The sequence below is a fragment of the Euprymna scolopes genome, chromosome 19 (assembly GCF_053919585.1).
Source record: "Euprymna scolopes isolate OS-2025 chromosome 19, ASM5391958v1, whole genome shotgun sequence".
Taxonomy (NCBI): domain Eukaryota; kingdom Metazoa; phylum Mollusca; class Cephalopoda; order Sepiida; family Sepiolidae; genus Euprymna; species Euprymna scolopes.
The window spans coordinates 653951-670046 of record NC_136500.1 but is presented as its reverse complement, the minus strand read 5'-3'; the positions used below and the strand labels follow the sequence as shown (position 1 = coordinate 670046).

Here is a 16096-nt window from a genome sequence, read left to right as displayed (position 1 = left end):
CAGATCAAATTATCCCCTGTTCAAGCCCAGGTGTACCTCACCATTTTATTTTAATTGTTTCTTATTGATGAATTCCAATTTACAATAAAAAGATGTACCATTTAAAATTGCTACAAATCATTTCTTCGTTTATATATTGTAAAACTAAACATTAATCAGAAGTGAGTCTTCCACGGCATTCATCATCAAGCCCAAATATCAGCTGACATGATATTATAAACAAACACAGAAGGAATATGATGAACGACATCATTACTTTTATAATTTTTTTGTGAATGAGTCCATAGAGCAAATTATTCCTTGTAGTATATAATAATCAATAGAAAATATTCATATGCGATCTTTTCTTTTTTTTTTTTTTTTTTTTTTAATTACATTTTCACCCCAAACAAGGCACATTGCCACTTTGGTGTAGGGGGCTACTATCAGGGGAAACATCTACTGGGGTACTATGTAGGGATTAGGGCAGCGAGATGTTGGTTCACGTTGCACTTGAACTTATGCATGTCAGTACAGTTGGGGAAGCAGTGACCCGGAATGGAATTCCAAAGTCTAGCAGTTCTGGGGAAGAAACTACTGGAGTAGAAGGATCTTTTACATCTAGGGATCTCTACAGTGTGGGGGTGGGATTTTGCAGCTTGTCGGGTCTGTCGAGGGTGTTCACGTCGTGGGGGCACAAGTGCTTGCAGTTCTTCAGAGCATTCACCATTATAATACTTGTAGAACAGGCAGAGGGATGCAACGTTTCGACGATGGGACAGAGGCTGGAGTTTTGATGCCAGTTTAGGGCCTATCAGATTTGCGACTCTCTTTTGAACCCTGTCAAGGAGCGAGAGACTAGTAGCCGATGCACCGGCCCAAATATGACAGCAATACTCCATACATGGGCGAATAGTGGCCTTATAGAGGTACAGGATACTTTCGGGTGTTAAAAGTTTTCTAGCACGGTAGAGAGAGCCCACCTTCCTTGCAGCGGCCCTGGCAATGCCCTCGATGTAACTGTTCCAACTCATGTTTCCAGTGAACGTTAGGCCAAGGAGCTTGAGAGACGTACTCTCAGATAAAGAGTCGTTGGCCATTGCTATAGGTGGTAGAGAAGGTTTCTTGTAATTATTGAATGAAACCAGTTTTGTCTTGGTGGCATTGAACGTGACCATCCATTTTTGTCCCCATTCCACTACTGATTGGAGGTCATCCTCTAGTGTTTCTGCCATTACTTTAGATATATGTTCGTTTGTTTTCCTGTTGTGCCTGCTATAGAGTGTGGTGTCATCAGCATATATCCCCATCTCAGAGGTAATCTTGTCGGGGAAGTCATTTATGAATATCAGGAACAGCAGAGGTCCCAGGATAGATCCTTGGGGCACTCCCGCATTTATATCATATTGTTTAGATGTACGACCGTCGAGGACAACCTGGATTTTTCTCTTATCTAAGAAGGATTTAATTATGTTAAGTATTCTACCAGTGATACCGTAAGATCTAATCTTCCGTAGGAGACCCTCATGCCATACCCTGTCAAAAGCCTTAGATATATCTAGAGCTACCGCTCTGCCCTCTCCCGCTTTGTCCAGTGAATGGTATATGCGTTCAGAGATTACAGTGAGGATGTCTGCCGTGGAACGGGCTGGTCTAAATCCATATTGACGGTCGGTCAGAAGTTTAGCATCTGTAAGGTGCTGGACTAGAGCATGGTTAATTAAGGTCTCAAATATTTTGGCAAAAAGTGGGAGGAGGCTAATAGGGCGATAATTTAATGGGTCAGTTCTTTCGCCAGAATTCTTGAATACTGGTACTACAGAAGCAGTTTTCCAACAGCTCGGAAAGCAAGATTCATTAAGGCATTTGTTGTAGAGTTTGGAGAGAACTGGAGCTACTTCGGCCGAGCACTTTTTTAATAGCACAGCTGGGATGAGGTCGGGTCCACATGCTTTGGAAGTGTCAAGGTTTTTTATGATAGCATGCACCTGAGCAGGGGTGATTTTCAGGTCGTCTAGCGTGGCGTCTGTCCGCATAGGAAATTGAGGTAGGGGGTGGTTTAGAGGGTCCAGTGTGGAGTTTGAGGCAAACCGACTGGCAAGCATGTTAGCCTTCTCGGTTGCTGAGCAAAGAACCTCGTGATTGTTGGTTAGTGGGGGAATTGTTGATTGCCCATTATTTACTACACTGTTGTAGATTTTCCAGAAGTCACGAGTTCCTAGTTTTTGTGCTTCGATGCGTTTTTTCGTGGTTTCCGTAAATTCCCGTAACAATGAAATAACAATGTCCCTAATCCACTTTGAGGAGTGTAACTATTTTAGCAGATATAACCTCTACAAACTAACCCAATAACATTAACTAACCACGCGGGGTCGCAGAAATACCTGGATTAGAACCCAGGCGCGGAGCAAACCCTCTCAGTGGTGATGGACCCAGTAGATCTTTCCAGATCATCTGTCTAGGAGAAGGAAAACTCTGAAACCAAACCAAAGAGGAGGGAGGCCTCTTCAGTCTTGGATGACAACCTTCCTAGAGCTGGTGACTCAATCAAATTACCGGTTTGCAAACCTAAAATGCTTAAGGAGTAGATAGGTCCTGCCTATCGCCCGGCTTCCATACTCCTTCTTTGCCTATTAGTCAGGCGCAGAGATACTATCACAGTGATTCGACAGAAACACCCAGTGGTAGATCTTGTTTCTTGTCTAGGGCAATGAACGCCGTTTCCCCACTCCCGACACACCCCACCCCTAAAGCTGGGCAATTGAGAATGCTTGAGTACCATATATGCCTGAGCAATTAGATTGGGTTGACCTTCCTCCGATGGGTTGAGGGTACCGGATTGACAGTTACTGTCATACGATCTGTATAAATTAAAATATCATGTTTAAGCATATTGTACAATCAAGCAACACTAGGCTGCCAGCTAGTATATATATATATATATATATATATGTATGTATGAAGTTGGTAAAAACTCTAGTAAGCACTATTAATAAAATTAAAAACTTTAGAAAATAAACAGAGTTGAAACTACTTGAAGATGCAAAAATTTTATTGAAAGGAAAAAAAAATCATTCTATTTTTTTTCCTTTAATATTTTTTTATCTTTTTATAATTGAAATGAATCTTATTAATTTTGGATCATAAAATATCCATCATCAGAGAAAGAAGTTTTTTTTTTTTTCTGTAAGTAAAATATTTGTGTCCTTGTGTTAAAGCTTTTGCCAACTTTCTTAATGTTTGAATGACCACGCACCAAAAACAGCTCACAGTGAAGAGTTCTTTCCAACAATTCCACGTGCAACTAACACTAGCACACATCCTTGATACGATAACATAAAGATGCAAATATTTTACTTCTTTCTCTGATGATGAATATTTTATGATCCAAAATTGATTAGATACATTTCAATTATAAAAAGAGAAAAAAAATAATCGGGTGATTTCTTTTATATCCCAATAGTGCAAAACAACCTATAAAAGTTCATAAATAAAAATAACTTATAATTTTGTTGGCAACTCACTTTTAGATATCTAGAAATTTTGTAACATGTACAAGATATAACATCTGCAAATATTTTTAAACAAAACTATTACAAATCACCATTCAACACCAATCATGGTGTCATGTCTTTGCCTTTATTGCATAATCTTTCTAAAAGCATAAAAATTTTTTTTACATGAAAATAATTAAGAGAAAAGGTGTAAATGATGGGAAGTAAGTGTAGGCAAAGTACAGTTATTTTATGGGTGTCATCACCTTCATGTCTGATTGTCGAGACAGTTTATTTTTTAAATTATGTATATCAACCTGATAAAATAGAAATATTTTTTTTTTTTTTACAAGGTGGTCACCACTTATCAAGACCCGGATGTCACTCGGGGATACGGTTTATTGCGTGTACAGTACGTTAGTTTTGAGATTTGATAAAGTGTCTTACTTAAGGGGACGGTTCATCAGGAATTTGTTTATGTTGGACTTGAAGACATCCAAGTTGTAGTCAGGTGGGAAACAGGCAGATGGAACAGAGTTCCACAGGCGTGCACTTTTTAGAAAGAAGCTTTGTTCATGGAATCTACGTTTTGGTTTTGGCACAGGGAAAATTTTTGAAAGTGGTTTCAGCTAAACGGGTGCTCCTCGTGAAAGATTGGCGAGGGGGGACCAGAGATTGGAGCTCAGACGAGTACTTGCCATAGAAGTAATGATAAAACCAAAACAGGCTCGCAACGTCTCTCCTGTGGGAAAGAGGTTGCAGGGAAGAGAAAAGGACATCACCCACTAAGCCACGAAGCCTATTTTGTACTCTGTCAAGGCAGCATAGGCTGTTTTTAGCAGCTCCTGCCTAGGTGTGGCAACAGCACCCCATCCTTGGGCGTACTTGGCTTTTATATAGATAGAGAATTGCATCAGCAGTGAGATATCTTCTGGAGTGGTAGAAGGATCCTACCATTTTTCCAGCGACCTTGGCAATAGACTTGATGTACGTGTTCCATTTCAGGTTAGGAGTAAAGGTCAAGCCCAGAAGCTTATCAAAACATGGAGCTTCCCCTTGTTGAGAGCCATTCATTTCAATTGATGCCAGATGGGGATCAGAGCGTTGATGATGTAATGATAGAAGCTTGGTTTTAGATGCATTAAAAGTAACCAGCCACCTCTTCCCCCACTGTACCACGTGCTCGAGATCAGAGGAGAGAGAATCAGAGAGATTTTTGTCATTTACGGCCTTTGATGTGTTGCTGTAGATGGTCGTGTCATCAGCATAGATATCAGCCAATGATTTAATTATGTGTTTTGGGAGATCATTGATGTAGATCAGGAAGAGAGTTGGGCTCAGGATGGACCCCTGAGGAACTCCAGCATTAATACTTTGGGCCTCTGATTTCTGCCCATCAACCACTACTCTTATAAGCCTATCAAAGAAAAATGATTTAATGATCAAGAAAACATTTCCAGTTATACCGTAGCTGGAAATCTTGTGAAGTAGGCGCTTATGCGATACTTTATCAAAGGCTTTTATGGAGAGTAGACAACGCATTGTGGATGCGTTATTGGCAGCTCTCGTTACTCTCGCTTCTTCTTATTTGTTCCTTAGTCCTCATCTCGAATGAGTGATGTTTCTGACAAAGGGTGAAGAAAAAGCTGCTTTGCAGGACGGCAGTACTTCGTGAACAGTAGCCTGAGATGTCGAAAATCTTCTGTTTCTATGTCATCCTTGTGGCCATGTCACTAGTAAGGGTGTTTGAGGTAAACGTTTCATCTGGGCTGACGTTATCCGCCTGATAGTCAGGGACCCCGAACCCTGGATTAACCGCTAAGGAGGCTGTCCTATCAGCAGGTGCAAAGTACTGGGGCTGCTGTATTGCCATCTGGTGAATGGATTCTGGACCATGCAGTAGTTTCTGGTGGGGCCTCTTGATGCCATACTAGTGGGTAATTGTTACGGCTTTACCTTATCATGTGCTACAAAAAAAAATTTTTTAATTTCCTATCTTTTTCTCTCCTGCTTTCCCTCTCTGTCCTGCTCTAACTGAGTCTGTCGACCTGTTCCACAAATCCCAAATCCTCAACATGAAATATCTCCAGAAAAATATCATGAATAAACCTAGAACCCCATCCTCCAACATAGACCCCTACCACCATGTCTCCTTCTCCAACATCAGAGGTCTACGTTCCAACCTTTAGAGGTTGAAACCCAATTACAGGAGACAAAACCGGACATATTCTTCCTAAGCGAAACTGGCTTAGAACCGACCACTTCTCTAGATGAGTTCATAATTAACGGATACTCTAACTTAACATCTAAATCTGACCCCCAAGATTGCCATGGGCATGGAATATGTGCCTACATTAAAGATGGCTTTCCGTGTTGTAGGGATATCTCCAGTGAAGTCCCTAATTTACCTTATATGTGCTTCCAAGTTGCACTTGCTTAAACCACTGCATTTATAATTGCCCTCTATCGCCCCCCACAACAGCGGAGTTACTCTCTTTAAGAGTATATCTGAGAAAATTGACAACCAAACTAAACCAAACTTCATGAATAAATATTTGAAGAAATAAAGAACTTGAAGCATAAAACGTTTTTCCTTAAATTATTGCATTAAATAATCTGAAAAGGTTTGATATACTGTAAAATAAAACAACCAAATCAAAATGGTTCGGTACAGTTTGTACTTTAATATCATTACTGCTCTTACTGTACACATACTGAAATAGATTCAATTCAAAACACACGACATCATTAATATTCAATTGCTATTTCATATGACAAAAGAAAAAGTGCTTACCAGAATTATATAATAAAACTATTAAATATTTGTATCCATATTATATATTTGCTGTGGCCAGTCATCTAATGTGCTTTTTAATCTATATAATTTCTAAATTGATTTTTGTCATTGTCTACGATATGTGCACTTATCAGCGAAATAAAACACACATAGCTGGGTTATAAAATATTTTCTTTATTCCCGATGACAACCTTTTCGATTTTAGTATGATGATTGTGAGATCAGTGAAGGCATGTGGCAAGGGTGTGGTGTGGAGATTTTAGCAGCTTGTTCTCATTCTATGACCAACTTTCTGCCTGTTTGCTTTTTGTTGTGTCAATTTATCTAAACATTCTTTCATTCTGGAATGTTTAATATTTCCCATTGTCAATTGTTCTACTTCCTTGACCAATATTTCTCTTACATATTTCTGATCAAATTATGCATTTTAACAGATAATGATGGAAAGCCTTGCATTCCTCAAATGGAATTAATTTGCATGTGTGTAACCCATCAAATGCCCCTCTTCACAGGTCACCTGCCAAATATCCAACATCCAGAGTCACACGTATAATTTACTAATTTTCTTTGCTGTTTTTAATGTACATAGTATTTGATGGCTTCATCGACAGTTTACTAATTATCTTTCTTCTTGCTTTTGTTGTGAGTCGAAATCTAAATGGCATTCTAACTGTTCAATGTCTGTACAGCTTTTTCACAGGTGCCCATCCAAACAGGCAAGTCTGGCAGCAATGGTCCTACCTCCAACAGTGGTTCTCAACAGTCGTCAGGATCTCAGTTGCAGTTTCATCAGCTCCAGTACAAACATCCACAATCCAACTCCTCTTCACAGCAATCCAGCTCCGGCTCAAGTAAATCGAAGAGCAAAAAGAGGGCGACGCCAACTCCACCAAAATCATGACATTTCTTTTCCTATCATTTCCCGCTGTTCATTGTTCTCTTGCTCCCATCTTCCGTAATCCCATTGACTCTTCTTAAGAATCCTGTTCAAGTTTTCAGCTTTGTATCTTACATTCATGTACATCAACTTACGTTCATCTATATCATTTGCTACGATCATTAAGATGGAAAAGATAATTCATAAATTAATATTTTCTGAATACGAGTTAGTGGACACAGACACTTTTGATGCCCCGTCGACATAACAATACATTTGTGTTTTGTACAAATTGCACATGCGAATATATACATTTAGAGTTGCTACAATGCCAATATTTTAATTTCAATAGAATATTAGTAAAAATTAAAATTTATATGCAAAACTACTTTTGATATCACATGTGAGGGGGGGGGTAGTTGTATAATCACATCATTGATAAGTGGGTTCTGTTAAGTTGCAAGAGAAAGAAAAACAATATGATGTAGAGCTTTAGAAAATCAAAAATGAAAAATTTGGTCAGAGGAGAGGGAAGGGAGATCAAAAAGTTGGACGGGGAACTGAAAGATAAGTAAAAAGAAAGCGGAAGAAAATATTAAGCTATGCAAAATCTACAATTTTTATTTTTACATTTTGTAATATTTTTGTACGGTTTTGATGTCAAATGTATAAATAACATATTCTATTGTTTAAAAAGACATGGGATAAAAAATATTTCGAAGTTATCGACAATTTTGACAACCACAATCCATCTAACATAATTCATGGCATAATTTTTAGAACAAATTTCAGATATTTAAAAAACGAAAATGTCTTTCTTTTTTTTCATTTTTATAGAAGAAATTAATAACATAATCTAAAATGAATTTTTTTTACAATTCTGTTTTTTAATACAAGCAATATAAAATTGTAACAGCAGAAGCTATCTATCTTCATGACACAACATATTTTTTTATACTGACTTTTTGATGGACCTTTAACCCTTTATGACCTGAATTATGATGTAGATGATTAAAAAAATATTGTTAATTTTAGTTAGTTTAAAGGGTAATGATATTATCATTGTCTTCAAACTGGAAAAATTATGAAGTTCAGTAGTTAAGATACCACTGAGAATTTCTGCATTTTATAAAGTTACCTTGATCATTATTCATAGTGCTTGAAAAAAATGTGTTTATGACAACAAACGAAATCCTCCACTCTCTAAGACAGATGGCGGAATATTGAATGTAAACAATGGACAGTTGCAATCTGGAGACATCTGCCCAGATATTGAACTAATACATTTAAGGCATTTTTGAATCAATTCCCACTTTATTTATGCCATTATCTTCATTTATTTACGACTGAATGAATTAGTTCAACCAGGTTATAAACGGTTAAAATACATAATAATTGAAAATCATAAAAGCCCATCATCATTGGCGTTACAGTTTAACATTTGCTATCTTTGCTGCATCTTTTTTGTTGTTCGAGTGAGATTCCATAGATAAATACTTCTATAACTGCTGTCATAAAGTACACAAAATTTGCAAATTTTCAAACATTTTATTTGCCATGTGTATATGTGATGCGAATCTTCTGTGTACTAATTTCAATGAATTTTTTTTTTAAATTTTGAACCGTTATTCGACTTGTGTTTTTTATTGTTTGTGAAGCGTTTATTTGTGAATGTCTTCTACTGAGAATATTGCTTTTTTTTTTGTGATAATCCCACTGTTTTTCATGTTTTATTTGTTAAATTGTGTAAAATAAGTGAGAGATAGAGATTCTAGACAACAAAATTAGACAGTATCATTTAGATTCCTCGCACTACTGTTCTTGAGTCTCATTTTCACAACGTTTTGGTTAATGTAACCTCTGACCTTCTTCACATGTATCTTGTCTAACTCAGGAATTTGGATGGAATTTCAAACGGAACCTTTTATTTACTTCACGGGGGTAGCATGCTCTTGTTCTGTTAACCATGATTGGATAGAGGTCCTAAGAAATTCACAATTGTATTTTTTGGTTGCCCACACTGAAAATTAAACCTTCAACCTTCAAGGGAATATTGCTTTACAATTGATTTTTCAAGGACCCATGGCGTTTCACTATAATCAATACTTTCTTCAGATATTTAAAACTGTTATCCTCATCTTCATAGATGTTGTTTCACCACTCATCCTCTGGCCTTCTTTCGGTGATTAACTGCGACTAGACAGAAATACTGAGTGGTGTAATTGAATCCCTAGTAATCACTTTGTTTTTTATTGTGCTGCAATAGATAGAAGCATTGAGTCTCTATGGTCCCAGGTGAGCATTGTCGGAAGATAGAGGTTTTAATCCTACCCAAGCAAGCTAGAGGATTAGTTGGCCAAAATGTGGTGAGACAATAAAAACTATGGAAGGCAGTAATTGCTGAGGATACAGTTACAAGCAAGACTCAGCATTCATATCCTGTCACGGTTAATCACCTGAAGAAGGCGAAGGGATGAGTTGGCCGAAACATGGTGAAACAACAACTATGGAGATGTGGATAACAATTTGCAAAAAAAAACAAACAAACAAAAAAGGAATACACTTTCTTTTTTGTTAGATAAATCAGAAATTTCAAATTATACCAAAAAAAAAAAAGGCCTCTGAACTAAATTAAGCGTATTTACATTAGAACATGTAAGATGCATAGTAATTGTCTGTATTTTTGAGATGAGGTGTTTTCATTGATTGAGATTGTCGGACTGACTTCCTCATCTTGGTTGTTATTGTCACAACGTTTTGGCCGTTTTGCCCTTCGGCCTTCGTCAGGTGTTTTGTATCGAACTGGGGAACCGTTTGTTAGGAGTCTCGGACCCAACCCTTTATTATTATTACGTCCTAGTGACATATGGCCGAGTGGTCCTAGACGTATCAAAGTTTACAGTTACCCAAAGGTGCTGAGTTCAATCCTGAACGAAGGCAGTGAAAAAGTAACATTCAAAACAGAATAAGCAACTATGTCCCAAAGCCTAGCTGGGGTCCGAACATGGTACCGCCGTAATAATAATAAAGGGTTGGGTTCGAGACTCCTAACAAACGGTTCCCCAGTTCGATACAAAATACCTGACGAAGGCCGGAGGGCAAAACGGCCGAAACGTTGTGACAATAACAACCAAGATGAGGAAGTCAGTCCGACAATCTCAATCAATGTAAGATGCATATATTTTGTGACAATATATAAAAAAATGTTTATATATATTTATATAGTTCAAATCAGTTCTTATGAGAATTAGTTTCCAAAGCAAAATAAAGCTCAATATTCAAACATTTTAAGCATTATTCAGAACTATTTTTTACCTGGATTTTACTTCGATGTTATAAAATTTTCATTTGGCAATTATCTCTGAAGATGGGAGATGTTATTATGATGATTTGAATAACTCTGCAACAAATTTTCTGTAGAAACATGTAAGATTTTTTTTTCTCTCAAACTTTAAATTACAGTATGATATCTGTCATTTATATATAATTAACAAAGGTTGAAGTTCACTCTGCTATCATGCCTCAATTGAAATGAATAGTTTTCGTCTTGAGGAATCTCCATGTCTTGACAAGCTTCTGGGGCTGACCTTATCTCCTGATCTGAAACGGAACACATACATCAAATCTGTTACCAAGATCGCTGGAAAAATGGTTGGATCGTTCCAGTAGGTATCTCACTACAATGCAATCCTCTATCCGTATAAGAGCCAGGTGCACCCTAAAATGGAATACTGTTGCCACATCTGGGCAAGAGCTGCTTGGCATGCCCTATTCAGTTCAAAATCAGCTTTAAAACCTAACTTAAGTGATGCCCTCTTCTCTTCCCTGCAACCTCTTTCCCACAAGAAATGTTGCGAGTCTGTCTCTGCTTTATCATTATTTTCATGGCAAGTACTCGACTGAACTCCAATCTATGGTACCCCCTTGCCAAACTTTCACCAAAAAACACTCGACTAATTACAACCACTATAAAGGATTTCATCCCACTCTCTGTGCCTAAATCTAAGCACAAAATTTCCCCCTCCATGGAACACTGTTCAGCTCGCCTGCTTCCTGGTTGAATACAACGTGGTAGTCTTTAAATCCAATGTAAACAAGTTCTTGTTAGGCTGTACACTACCATCTTACATTTATTAGCCCTTATCCTCGAGTGACTTTCAGGTCTTGATAATAATTTGATAACAAAAGATTAATACAAAAATCTGTTCCTTCAATCAAATATGGTAAATTCTGATTCATGTTTTTAAAAACAAATTTTGCCTTCAATTGACGTCACCGATTCCAATACTTATTTGCGATGATACAGTTTATTTATATTAAATATATTAAAACCAATTAACGACATCATAACAGAGACTGAATCTTATTATTAGCAACTCACTATTCTCACACTGATTATCGTCAATGATTGATCACTGACAATAATCAGTGGTGTTTCCTGCCATCTGTGTGACAACAAATCTCTTCAGATTTCTAGTACTCGCAAGCTTTTTTGATAACTATTACAAATGATTTTGTGGCATCACAACAGCTACTTACCATTGATTTTTTAGTGGCAACGACTATTGGTTTTCTCTGGGATTTAGGTGGCAATAAGCCCGGTCAAGGTTCCAGTTAACACCTTACACAGCCTAACATCACAAGTGCATTTGAGAAGTTTTATTACCACACAAGCCAAAAGGCTTGACATAAAATCAACAGTAGGTTCTTTGATATGATGAGGGCACATTCGAAATGAATGCTTCTGCTTAAAACACACTTGCACCATGATACTTGACGTGTTCATTTTAAACTTTAATTCAAGTCATTATATATATATATAAAAAATAATTTTATAAAATCAACAGTAGATTCTTTACAATGCAACGTAGACTACAATATATTGTGAACTAAGTCATTCTTCTTGACTGTTGATGTTGTTTGAGCAAGTCGCATCAATAATTTTGCATTCATTGTTTTTTTTTGCTCACAACTACAATATCTAGTTTCCTGTGAGTTATCTCTTGGTAACACGGAATCATGAAATTCCAGAGAATCTTAACATCCTCATTTTCCACTACCCCTTCTGGATGATGTTGGTACCTTTGTCCATCACCCCTGTAGCTTATGTCCCTGATAATAGCTCCCTACATCAAAGTGGCAATGTGCCTTGTTTGGGGTGAAAATGTAATAAAAATTTTTTTTTAAAACTTGAATTCCAAACTTTTGGCAAAAACTTTGTCATGGTGATATTTGTATTGTTTTAGAGCAAGTATAGAACATGCAGTAACAATATGTGACACTGTTTCAAGAGATATACCACACAACCTGCACTTATCAGAACAGTCCTTCCCATAGATGTTTTTATTTATTGCATTTGTATTTGGTGCCTGTTCCTGAGCAGCAAATATAAGATTTTCTGTCTCTCCTTCCAAGTCACCTTTAGACCGAAAATTCCACATGTCTTGGCATTTTTGTGCCTTAGTATCTCGCTCAAACTCACCATGAAATTTCATTCTTACCAACTCAGTCAACTTTTCTGCTTTGATTCTTTCCTTGTACTTCTGCTTATCTTCCAATGGATCTTTATCTAGCTCTTCCTCTTTCGCCACTGCTGCATAACACTTCATGACTGTTAGCCAAGTAATTAGGAACACTTCTAAGCTTTCTCCAACATTTTCTTCAATTGTAATCAGCCTTCTTCCTCCTTTTTCTTTGTGATATACAACCTGAGCACATTAGAATTGGGCTGTAGTGCCAACAGTTTCTGTGTGTCTCTATCCAGCTTTTTCATTACTTCCTGTGTCCATCTTACAAAAGTTGCACCATATCAAATTACAGCAACTACCCATGAATTGATGGCTGTGAATAAATCTAGATTTCAGTAGCAGTTTAAGTCTCCTCATATACACCTCTTTCGTCTTCTCTTTTATTTCATTGCAAAAGGTACTTGTAGGCTTCTGCATCAGGATACTCTAATCTTTTACCATTTGTAAAATGATGCCTTTCATGATTCCTCTCTTCCCTCGTTTAAAACTGCACTTTTGGAAATTCTAAACTACATACTTATGTCTCCACTCCAATGCTGTACAGTTTGAACCAGAGAGTCAATTTCCTTTTGTTTTGCCAAACAATTTCAGATTGTCCATAAATAACATGCGTCAATGGTATGAGTGCTATTATGAATAGAAGGGGCAACAAGAAATCTCCTTGGAAGATAATGCGTCTGAAGTTAACTGTCCCTAATAGTTTCCCACCTGAAAAAAGGTTGGTTTTCCAATTGCTCATACTTTTCCCTATGAACTCAATTATATTTTCAGCCACTCCTACTATTTTCAACATCCTGAGTACTCACGAATGTGACATCATATCATAAGCTTTCTTGAAATCTATCCAAGCTACATTCAAGTTTGTTTTTCTCCTTTTGCAGTTCTTTAAAATACATTTATCAATCGATAGTTGGTCTTTTGTCCCTAAACACCTTTTCCTCCTGCCTTTTTGTTTCACTGGTCATGAACCATTTACTTTTAAATGGTCATATACTTTTGGACTGATTATCCCTGTCAATATCTGTCAAAGCAAGTTTAAGCCAGCAATTGGTCTGTAATTTTTAACATCTGGCCCTTTAGCAGAATCTTTTATTAATAAAATAATCCTTCCTACTGCAAGCCATTCTGGTATCTGGCACAATCTGACGCAATCATTCAGAGAAACAGCAAGTTCCTCATGGATTCCTGTGAAAGATCGCAACCAGTACCTATGAATTCTATCACATCCGGGTCCTTTCCACTTAGGCATGAACTTCATTTGTTTTCTCAAATCTTCAACAGAAATGTGGATATTCTCCTGTTTATGCTCTTCCAGTCTTTCACTTACTCTAGTGACCTAATCCGCATCAACCTTGTGGGAAGTCTCCCTTGACCATGTACTTGACCAAAACTTTGTAGCTTCTTGGAGGTTAGGAGCCACTGTTTTGGTTTCACCTCTTTCCAGATTCCTAAAGAATTTTGACTGATTTGTTTTGAATAACTTAATTCAACTGCTAAATCCTGTTATTATACCTCTTGGAAGCTTTTGTCATAATCTGCTGCTTAATCTCTTTCATAGTAGCATTAAACCCCTTGACTTTCAGTTTGTATCATCTATCCAGTTCTTCTTTCTCTCCTTGTTTGCATTTTTTCCACTGACCTTTAAACCATGCCTGAATTCTACCTAGATCTTTCGTTAATCTCTTCAGGTCACCTTCAATTCTCCTTCTCTAATGTGGTTCTTTTTTTTGTTTCATTTTTGGCTCTTTTGCCCTTACCATCTCACCGACCAATACGGCTCCTGCCTGCAAAATGTCTCTGACATATGTTATGCTTTCCAGTGACACCTTATTCATTACCCTGATCACTTTATTTGTCACATCCTTAATTTTGTCTGGTCAACATTCTTGCAATTAAAAGTCTTTTCTTTTTTTACTACTTCTCAGTAATTCTTTCAGTCTATTCAGCAAATTTAGTTCATCTGTTATTTCTGCACTGAAAACCTCACTATTATTGAGCAAGTTATCCCCTTCTTTTAAAATATATCATTATCTATCATTCCCATAGTGTCATTTTGCTTTCTTCTTCTAACTCTTAGCACACTTGAGAGATTTTTGGAAGTGTTTTAACAGAATCAGATTCGAGCAAGATTTCAGCATTGTCAATGTCACTGGCTGATGTATTGTGCGATTCGCTGTTTACTATCTTCCTCTTGATTGATTCTATTTAACTGGTGTAAGCCATCCTTTTCTAAGTATTGTTTTTATCTGATACATCAGCTTATTTTCCGTCATTTCAAACATACCTCACTCTTCCCAATACCTTAGACTCACCTTTCCAATTCCTCTTCTATGACTATCCAATTCTGCTCTCAGTTTACATTCCACTGTAAACTTGTGCTCTTCTTTGTTCTAATTTCTTTTTACACCAGTAAATCTCTTCACCGATTTCTTACCAGTGTAATAATTGACTTTCTTTGATTTAGGCAAACTCGATGCTCCAGTGACAGAAGTGTTGCCCATTTGAACTTCTAACCCGGAGGGTTCGGAGTCCTGCATAAAAGGTGTAGTCCTCCCCAGATTCAATTCATTTGTATTTGTATTCATCTTAAGAATGAGTTGTAAAGGTTCCTTCTTCGGTATTTTTATTGAGACACCATCTCTAGATGATTGTCAATCAAAGTTAAAGAGCGCTTCACCTGCCCATAGAACCTGGTTAGCCCCGCCAGATGTCTAACCGGTATTTCCTTACCACCAGGGTTGTGTTTATGATCGCAAATCATCATCATCATTATCATTATTATTGCTCTGTCGTTTTTGTTGGCCTGTTTAACAAAATAATAATAAAATAACCTCTACCTTCAAACTCCTTAACATTCATGGACAGCATGAACTGGAACAAATACATTGACGACATTACCAAGGCTGCTACAAAGAAAGCTAAACGACTACTCACACTTGAGAGTATTCTATACCTCTACAAAGCCACCATTCGCCCATGCATCTAGTATTGTTGCCACATCTGGGCTGATGCATCTATCACTATCTATCTTGGATAGGATCCAAAATCGAGTCTTCAATCTAATAGGTCCCACTTTGTCAACTAAGCTCCAACCCCTGTCCCATCGCCGCAATGTTGCATGTCTGTGCCTGTTTTACAAGTATTTTAATGGAATGTGTTCTTGTGAACTCATTGTACTTGTGTCCCTTTGACATACATATCCCTGACAAACCTGCTTAGCAACAATATCACACCCCTTCACTGTTTAGGTCCCTAAATGCCAGAAAGCTTTCTACTTTAATAGTTTTTTCCTCAAACAGCTAGACCTTGGAATTCACTTCCTGCTTTCCTGACTGTACTGACATGCAGAAGTTTAAATGTAATGTAAACCAACATCTTGCTAATCTTTTCTAGCATGGTCCCAAATAGTAGCCCCTTATCT

The 16096-nt window shown here is 37.3% G+C and overlaps 1 protein-coding gene across 2 annotated transcripts in view; it reads left to right on the top strand.

The window, feature by feature from the left end:
• Positions 1 to 8769, top strand: part of LOC145303396 (uncharacterized) — a 114883-nt gene extending 106114 nt beyond the window's left edge. For both annotated transcript variants that reach the window (XM_080144705.1, XM_080144704.1), the window contains one exon: positions 6960 to 8769. In XM_080144705.1, the coding sequence (XP_080000831.1) occupies positions 6960 to 7171 (212 nt within the window). In that variant the 3' untranslated portion in view covers positions 7172 to 8769. The remainder of the gene's footprint in view (positions 1 to 6959) is intronic.
• Positions 8770 to 16096: the final 7327 nt, after the last annotated feature.